Raw genomic sequence first — 9356 nt, 5'->3', positions numbered from 1 at the left:
TCTGGCTCTGTGGTCTTTCTGAGTGCCTCGCCCTGTAAATCCACCGAATCAGGCGGGAAACCCATCAGCTGACCTCGCCTCTGGGGGCAAAGGTCAGTTTCTGGAATCGTCCGAGTGAAGTGAGAAGATATTTCTGTTTCTGTCCTCCAGCCACTTTTTACACATGCACACTTTACAAGGTGAACTAAAAGCTAAATGTTTGTCGATTGAGTCTCGATGTTCCTGCAGGGAGCCAAAGACGGCTCGGACTGGACGGAAACGACAAACCTTCAGATTCCCAGAATCACACTGTTCTTTCCCACATTATAAAAACCTTTCAGACGCTGTGTTGGATTTCTACAGCGTTATCGGAGAGCTTTAAAGGTGGTGAACTTTGAGTGTGGGCTTCTTTGTGCTTCTTGGATTGTGGTGTGTGTTTTTGTGTTTCCCTGGTGTCCACTGTGGAGTTTACTCGGTGTTGTGAAGGTTCCTGTTTGGGTTCTGACCGAGTAGAAAAGTCCAGAAAAGCATCATGTTGTAATCAGCCACACCTGCCACTCATTAGAGATCACAGAGGAGTCGCCCCCTGATGGACAGAAGAGGCAATGCAGGTTTAAGGAGCTCTGTCCATCTTTGTTTACAGTCTGTGGTTTAGTACTTTGGCTATTTCGTGTGTTTCAGTCTCTTTCTGTGTTTCTGCATCTAAATGAAGTTGATAGTTGGACGTCTGGATTTTTTCATAGTATCTGTCTATCCTTGTGTATAATTTAATTTTTTCACTGTGATTGGTCCTAAATTTGAGGTCATCTGCTTTGTTTTTTATGGTTTTTCATGTAAATGAAGTAGATTTTTAGTCATTTTGAAGTTTTGTGGTGTGGTTTCTGGTATCTGTGTCTCAGTAATGATTTTGGATCATGAGGCGTTGCTTCCAAAGGCCAGGACGACTTTTGTTTGTGCTTACTGTGACCTTTGAGCCCGAAGTTTTCACAGCTGCTCTAACCACAAACAGCTTAACAGACGTTTTACTGCTGCCAGAGTGCTGACTGCAGCATTGTGTGATTTATGTACCAGTGAAGCTTCCACAGTGTCACGCACACAGTCACTAACAGGCAGTGGCGTTTGACCTCTGACCTCCTGTGATTAATGAGTGATGGAAAGTGACACTAACATGGACTCTTGGGATTCCTGTTAAGCTACAAAGTCAGCAGCTGGAAGGATCCGCCTCCCGCTCCAGCTGAGTGAAGTCAGAAAACGACAGGGGAATTCGGCCTTCAAAATAAAAGCCTCACGTTTAGTTTTTGAGAAAAGAATCAGTAAATGCCTTTGTGTAGGCTGAGAATTAAAAATAAAGATGAACATGAGCTTCTGACAGTTTTCACTGCAGCAAAATAAAAACACAGCAACTTTTTTTAAACAACAATTTATTAATTGAATAAATTAAAGCGCATCAGGAAAATAAAGCTGAAGACGAACGTTCACTTCAGAGGAGAGGCAGGCTCTGCTCCCCCACCAATCAGCAGTCAAACGTTTGGATCAATAGGATCAGGTGTGACAGAGCACCTGTGCTGCGAACCCACGCACAGATCCATAAATATTACAGATCAATGATTAAAAACGTAAGACGTGGCTCGTAAAAGGCTGAGATGAACTCAATTACCCTTTTCTGATTGACTTACCTGATTGACTGTTATTGATGACTGATCATCGAGGGTAAACATGAAGAAAATCTGTGACTTTTCAACATAAATGAAAACTTTAGCGTTATGACGTCACATACATGAGGGACAGGAAGCGTTTGATGGTCCGGGGTCTCCTCCTGCTGGACCCAGGACCGAACCGGAAACCAAACACTGACGGGCTTTTATTTTGTAAAGAGGAAATGCGGTGTTTTATTGCGGAGCGCTTCACAGCAGCTCCCTCACGAGGCGGGATCAGCTGGTGGGAACTGAGTCACCACTTCCCGGAGAGCAGCACCGAGAGAAGCTCACGCCGCCGATCAGCTCTGATACCGAGAGCTTCACCTGAGCGCGAGCCCGCGGCTGAACAGGTAAGGGTGTTTGGACACCTGAGCGGAGTCTGTGCGCGGGACCGTGATCTGCTCCGGAGTAAAAATATTCCGTTACCTCGGGATCATCAGCGGGAAACACACGATGGTTACCACGGTTACGCCTCCATGACTCACAGACTGCGCGTGCGCACTAACTAAAACCCCTTTAACGTCTGATTAGTTGCGCGAGGAAGAGTCGGTGCACATCTTTATGACGTAGCAGATGTTACAGCTGTGGTAAATCTGCGCAGCTGCTTAATGTTCGGTTATTCGACTCACCAGCAGTCGGATACAAACTGATCTGACCTCTGACCCCGTGCCTCAGCCTGTAAACATGTTTGTTTCTGCCTGACTCGCTGCTGCCCCTGCGGCACAGCAGAGGAACTGCAGGGGGACCGCCCACTCCGATTTCAGACACGTCCTGAAATAACGTGGAAATCCCCCCCAATCAGATCAGACCCGCCCCTCCGTCTGAGCCACTCACACCTGCTTTCAGTTAATCCGCCTTCTTCACCGCACTTCCTGTCAGCGCGCCGCTGCCTCTGTTTGCTGCTCTTATCGATTCCTGGGGTCACATGACTCATGGCGCTCTGCACATCACAAACATCTCTGTTTGCTGCATGAGCTAAACATCACACAGGAAGTTCATCACCCCGCCTATGCCCTAGCCCACAGGAGGGCGGCGAAACTGTGACCTCACCGAGCGACCTGCAGGCGAGGGTTAAACTAGTGATGGGCAGATGAAGCTTCATGAAGCACTGAAGCTTTTCATCCAATTGGTTCACCCCAACGCGAAGCTTCTTGAAGCTTCATTTGCTCTAGCAGGACACCTACTGGACGTAAAAATAATAGCTGGCATGAATTTGAAGAGTGTGGCATTTTGCACACAGCCTGTAAATGTCAACAACAAAAGGAGTGTGTAAAACATGTATATTGTAGTGATGGCAGTATACTGTGTATATTTATGCTGGCAGAATGTAAAGACAATAAAACAAAGCACAAATATAAATATCACACACGTCACTTATAACAGTTGTATAATATTGTTATATCATTTAGTAACATTACTGCATGCTATATTATCATTGCATTTGATGGCTCACCTGGTCTTGCTCCACAATCGGTGTTCCTCTTATTCTCATGCAAAGCTCTGTAGTGCCTAAGCATGGATGAGGTGTTGTTGTTATATCCCAGCTCCCTGGCACATAGCAAACACTTCACCTTGTACAAAAGTAACGACAGCTTAACATAAGTTTTATTGCACCATCAGTATTATGAAAATACATCTTCTGTGGAAATTTACATACCTTGTTGGGAGGAATAAGATCAAAATGTTCCCACACAGGGGAGGACATCCTCCTCTTCTTAGCTGGCTCCATTCTCTCCTGACTTTCTCTCCTCACTCTCATAAACCTCCAAACTGTCTCCAAACTCTCACTAACCGCAGCTCTCCATCAAACACCCACATTTTTGAATGAAGTCTGAGGGTTTATATCTGTCATAGCTCGCGGCAAAGTTCGAACCGCTTCCTGAACCAGTCACGTGGTACAGCCGGGCAGCGAGGCTGCGGACGTCATCATTTTCAGCTCCTCCCATAAATGAAGCAAGCCTCGATACGCGCTTCGCGGAAACGCCCCCTCCATTACTCGACACAAGCTTCGAAGCCTCGATACAGAACGTCACATCACTAGGTTAAACTTTAAGAGCACCGTCCTCATGCTGACTGATTGTGTGTGTGTGTCTGGCTCAGAGCAGCCTGTGAACATCGCATACGTCAGGTTTCATCGTCAGCTGCTAGGAGTACGTAATGCGTTAGTCTTTGCAGACTCACAGGTGTGATCCAGGCGCAGCGCCGCAGTTCGCCCGTACCTGCAGGAAACCATCATTCAAATGAAACATGTGTCTCACTGTGTTGTTCTTCCTCTGTCTGACAGACTCTCGTCCTCAGAGCGAGTCCACGGTTGCGGTCCGGTCCAGAGAGCTGACATGGCTGTCGCAGGCGGAGCATCCTCCTCTGTCCTCGTGTCTTCAGCAAAGGAAACGGCGGCGCTGAAGGTGAACCCGGCTGACGTCCCTGCCCTGGAGATCAAACTAGGAGCGCTGGCGGTCCTGCTGTCAGTCACGCTGCTGTTCGGATTTGCCCCGCTCTGCATCGTCCGAGGGGCGGGGCGCTTCAGCGTGCAGCCAGGTAAACTGAGCAGATAAACGTTTCCAACATCGGTTTCTGTGTGAGGAGGTCAGAACGTCAGAAAGAAAATATTTGGACTGGGTGGCTGAAATCACCCGTGCTCATGCTGGCTTTGCATGGACAATTCTTCTTTTGAGCATGGTGTTCTGCAGGTCAGAAACACGCTCCTCCCACTTTCAGCCAACGGTTTTCCAATTGGCCATGCCTCCTAAAGGCAGGTGGGTGGGGCTTCACATGCTCTGGTAGTAAAATACATGAGAGGAAGTGGGGAGACGCAGGATAACGGGTTTAGGTTTAGATCCCGCTGAGCCCGAAGCCACGCTCGGAGCTCCAGGATTAGTCTGCAGTGTTTTCATCTCACAGCTCGACTTCCTGTTTTCTCCTAACCAGCTGATTAGATGTGACGTCGTGTGATCTCTGTGCAGTCACTCGATCAGCTGCAGCAGGAGAACATGAATCCATGAGCGCTGCTCTGCAGGGCTGTTACACGACGCCTTTCATGACTCTGACTTTCTGTTTGCTTTCAGTTTCAACCTCTGGCTCTGCAGCAGTGTGATTGATCCGTGCGATTGACCTGTGTGATTGATCCGTGTTATTGATCCGTGCGATTGACCTGTGTGATTGATCCGTGTTATTGATCCGTGTGATTGACCTGTGTGATTGATCCGTGTGATTGATCCGTGTGATTGACCTGTGTGATTGACCCGTGCGATTGATCCGTGCGATTGACCTGTGTGATTGATCCGTGTTATTGATCCGTGTGATTGACCTGTGTGATTGACCCATGCGATTGATCCGTGCGATTGACCCGTGCGATTGACCTGTGTGATTGATCCGTGTTATTGATCCGTGTGATTGACCTGTGTGATTGATCCGTGCGATTGACCTGTGTGATTGATCCGTGTGATTGACCTGTGTGATTGATCCGTGCGATTGATCCGTGTGATTGACCCGTGCGATTGATCCGTGCGATTGACCTGTGTGATTGATCCGTGTTATTGATCCGTGCGATTGACCTGTGTGATTGATCCGTGTTATTGATCCGTGTGATTGACCTGTGTGATTGATCCGTGCGATTGATCCGTGTTATTGATCCGTGTGATTGACCTGTGTGATTGATCCGTGCGATTGACCCGTGCGATTGATCCGTGCGATTGACCTGTGTGATTGATCCGTGTGATTGACCTGTGTGATTGATCCGTGCGATTGACCTGTGTGATTGATCCGTGTTATTGATCCGTGCGATTGATCCGTGTGATTGACCTGTGTGATTGATCCGTGCGATTGACCTGTGCGATTGATCCGTGTTATTGATCCGTGTGATTGATCCGTGTGATTGACCTGTGCGATTGATCCGTGCGATTGATCCGTGCGATTGACCTGTGTGATTGATCCGTGTGATTGACCTGTGTGATTGATCCGTGCGATTGACCTGTGTGATTGATCCGTGCGATTGATCCGTGCGATTGATCCGTGTGATTGACCTGTGCTGTCCGTGTTGCAGATTTAAGGCGCCTGCTGCTGAGCTTGATCAGCTGTTTTGCTGGAGGCGTGTTCTTCGCCACCTGCCTGCTGGACCTGCTGCCCGACTACCTGCAGAGCATCAACGAGGCCTTCAGCAGCGCCGGGATTAAGGTAGGAGAGCGCACACGCTCACCTGAGCACACGTTAAAGAGGCCTGAAGAGAAACCGCAGGTAAAGCCTCACCGTCACGCTCAGAGATGCTTTAACGTCTGAGCTGGCTGAGCCCACCGATCCTGCTCTCAGACAGTGATGTAACTCTGGATTTAATAAAAAACAGCTTAAAGTCAAAGTTTCAAAATCCTGTTTAGCGCCATCTTATGTCCGCACGACTGTGACGTCATGTGGTTGGTTGTTAGCTAACTCGTGACAGGATCGATAACTCTGAGTAAAAGCTTCAATGCTGCAACAATGAGCTGATGTTAGAGCGAGGCCTGTCTGTGGCAGGAAGTGACTGTTTGACTCGCTGCACTCGAACAGACAATGTTGGTGTTTGTAAAGCACAACCTCCGACACTCCAGCTGTTCAGGCCGGCTGCACCGAGCCTGCAGTCAGCGGCCACGCAGATGTTGGCGAGTGTTTTTGTTTCCCCACCACAAACAGTTTACTGCACGCGTGTCGCACCACAAACATCCATTAGCACGTCTGCAGGAAAACCCTCTGGGGAAAAAAAGGAAATCTGCAATAAGCACAAAAATAAGTACTTTTAAATAAATAATAAATATTTAATATTATTTCTCACAATTGTTGAATGAAGTTTATTTATAGATTTGGTCATGTCGGGCCTCCGTAGAGCTCGTTGCTGGAAATTCAGTTTGTCAGCGTTGAAATGCTTTTATTTTGAAGCAGCAGCTGGTTTATTTCCTGTCCTCAGAGTTCGCCACAGCGCTCACAGGAAACTGAGCGAGAGGGAAGTGAAAACGTTCAAACTCAGAGAGGAAGAGACACAGACGCTGAGCCGTCCGTCACTCCTCTGCTGTCTTAATTATTCAACATTAACATTTGTTTTCTGAATGTTTGGAGCTAATAAAGTCCGACAGATGCTTTTAATTTTGAGGACAAACGTAACAAATTTGAGTTTTTTTGACATTTTATTGACGATGTTGGTTTTTTGTTTTTAGAATATTCACATTTTTGGGACATATTTGTAGTTTTATTTTTATGTATTTATTTAAACTTGGAGGATTTAAAAAAACCTCTACAAATTTGGACATTTTAATGAATTCTTATGGTTTAATGTCATAAATAAATCTGGCATATAAAAATCATATTTGGAGATTTAAATGTAATCCGGTTGAAGCTGCATCTCTGATCATGTATGTCATGTGTTATTGATCGTGTCCATGGCGATGAGAACGTTCTGGAGTTTCTACTCTTAACGTTTTATTAAATATTGACGTTTTTTCGATGATTTATTCGGACATTCAGATCTGTGAACATTTAGGTCTTAGTTTTGGACCCTGGAGATAAATCCAGATGTAGGTATCTCAAGCTGACTCTTCTTCTCCTCCTCCTCTTCCTCCCTCAGCTGCAGTTCCCCCTGCCCGAGTTCATCGTGGCTATGGGCTTCTTCCTGGTCCTGGTCCTGGAGCAAATCATCCTGGCCTTCAAGGACCAGACGTCGCCGTCCCCGGAGGAACGGCGCTCTCTGCTGGTGGACTCCAGCATTCAATCCAACGATCACCGCCGCCGGGGCTCAGCGGACTCGGACGGTCACTTCCACGTGGACTTTGGTTCTCAGTCTGCCCTGCGCGCCTTCATCCTGGTCTTCTCGCTGTCGCTGCACTCGGTGTTCGAGGGGCTGGCGGTGGGGCTGCTGGAGGAGGGGCAGGAGGTGCTGGAGATCTGCCTCGCCCTGATGATCCACAAGAGCATCATCTCCTTCAGCCTAACCGTGAAGCTGTGTCAGGCCCGGCTGCGTCGCTCCGTGGTGGTCGGCTGCCTGCTGCTGTTCGCCGTCATGTCGCCGCTGGGCGTCGGCCTGGGCGTCGGCCTCACCGAGACCAAGACATCGCCGGGGCACCAGCTGGCCCGCTGCACGCTGGAGGGGCTGGCGGCGGGAACCTTCATCTACATCACCTTCATGGAGATCCTACCGCACGAGCTCGCCGCCGGCAGGAACCGCATCACCAAGGTGGCCATGCTGCTGGTGGGCTTTGCCATGGTGACCGCCGTGCTGTTCATCAAACTGTAGAGGCAGACGGCGAGAGGGCGAGCTCCGTGTGCGACTTCAGAGACGTCGCATGGTTCAGAGCTTCATTAGGAACACGTGTTTAATTTTTGTGACGTTAACGAGAGACGAAGACTTAAGCCAAAGAGAGACGGCGCGAGAGCGCCAGGGGGAGGAGCAGAACAACCCCGCAAACCTGATCCGTTAAAGTTTCGTGCCCTCCTTCGAGGTCTCCTCTGACCGCCTGCAGGGTTTGACAGAAACCCACCAATCAAACCCCCTCATGAGCCGCACCTGGTGACAGCGGGGAGCGAAAACTCCCTTTTAACAGGAGGAAACCTCTGGCAGGCTCAGGGAGGCGGGATGAAGCTAAGGAGCCGCAGCAGGCGATCGAACACCCAGGGAGGGAAGAAGTGCATCATGGGAAGCAGGCTGGCCTGCTGCAGCGCTATCTCAGAGTTCAGGGTGCAGCGGGAGAGCAGCCATATTTGATGGCTAATAGAGGCGTAACGGCAGGTCGTCGAGCTGTTCGAACTTCCTGTTTGGCAGCTTTTATTGGAGGTTCCAGGTGGAGACGCTTTGGCTGTTTAGTTACATCGAAGAAACGACCGACGGAGCAAAGACCCTGATCACATGACCGATACTCCGACCTCCTCGTGAACAAAGTCCCAAGGAAGGCCTGAAGTGATCGACCAACCACAAACCTCCAATGTGCTCGCCTCAGAGGAGCGTCCCAGAGGAGCGTCCCAGAGCTGCGCCCCAGAGCTGCGCCCCAGAGGAGCGTCCCAGAGCTGCGCCCCAGAGGAGCGTCCCAGAGCTGCGCCCCAGAGGAGCGTCCCAGAGCTGCGCCCCAGAGCTGCGCGAGATTTCAGCTTTTAGAACGAACGCGTTGCTAAACAAGGAAAACCTTCAGAAATCTGACTGGAATGTTTGGAGGCGTCGGAGCTGGAGGAGAGCATGTTTTCGTGGAGAGCTCTATTTTAACTGACAGCAGGATTCAAACACTTGTTTTTTGTAATAAAAGTATTTTTAAACATGTAAATTTACTGTAATCAAGTTTGTATAAAATCATGCAGAAAATAAACACGCGTGTTTGAATGTTTATTTCATGAGACGGCGTCCTGCAGCCGCACAGCCACGGGTCAGACGGACGCAGCACTGAGCCGAAACGACAGGAAGCAGAAACGCAGAAACATAAAGCGCATCTGTACTGAAGTAAAAGTACTCGATTACATTAAGACTCAAGTATTTTCAGAGACGTGAGGTCAAATCTCTGCTGCGTGACGCTTTCTCAGCTCCTGTAATCTGATTACTCGGCAAAGATAAACTGATTACTGATCTGTGGATCGGCAGCACTGATCCAGGACGAAGTCTGACAGCTCGACAGTCACATGACCGCCTCGGTACGCGTGACAACAGTCTGAGCAGCGATGACGCGTCGTGACGGATTT

The 9356-nt window shown here is 48.9% G+C and overlaps 1 protein-coding gene across 3 annotated transcripts; it reads left to right on the top strand.

The window, feature by feature from the left end:
- The first annotated feature begins 1801 nt into the window (after window positions 1–1801).
- LOC143419518 (zinc transporter ZIP1-like) lies at window positions 1802–8989 on the top strand. Of its 3 annotated transcripts, none has more exons than XM_076886554.1 (4): window positions 1802–2026; window positions 3961–4214; window positions 5719–5849; window positions 7264–8989. In XM_076886554.1, the coding sequence occupies exons 2-4, from the start codon at window positions 4013–4015 to the stop codon at window positions 7927–7929; spliced, it is 999 nt and encodes a 332-aa protein (XP_076742669.1). In that variant the 5' UTR covers window positions 1802–2026; window positions 3961–4012; the 3' UTR covers window positions 7930–8989. The 3 variants fall into 3 exon arrangements, with proteins under 3 accessions (XP_076742669.1, XP_076742675.1, XP_076742670.1); XM_076886560.1 differs by lacking the exon at window positions 1802–2026 and adding an exon at window positions 3701–3826; XM_076886555.1 differs by lacking the exon at window positions 1802–2026 and adding an exon at window positions 3708–3859.
- Window positions 8990–9356: the final 367 nt, after the last annotated feature.

The sequence above is a fragment of the Maylandia zebra genome, linkage group LG1, assembly GCF_041146795.1.
Source record: "Maylandia zebra isolate NMK-2024a linkage group LG1, Mzebra_GT3a, whole genome shotgun sequence".
NCBI lineage: Eukaryota > Metazoa > Chordata > Actinopteri > Cichliformes > Cichlidae > Maylandia > Maylandia zebra.
The sequence above is the reverse complement of the archived record's forward strand: the minus strand, read 5'-3'. Positions and strand labels throughout refer to the sequence as shown.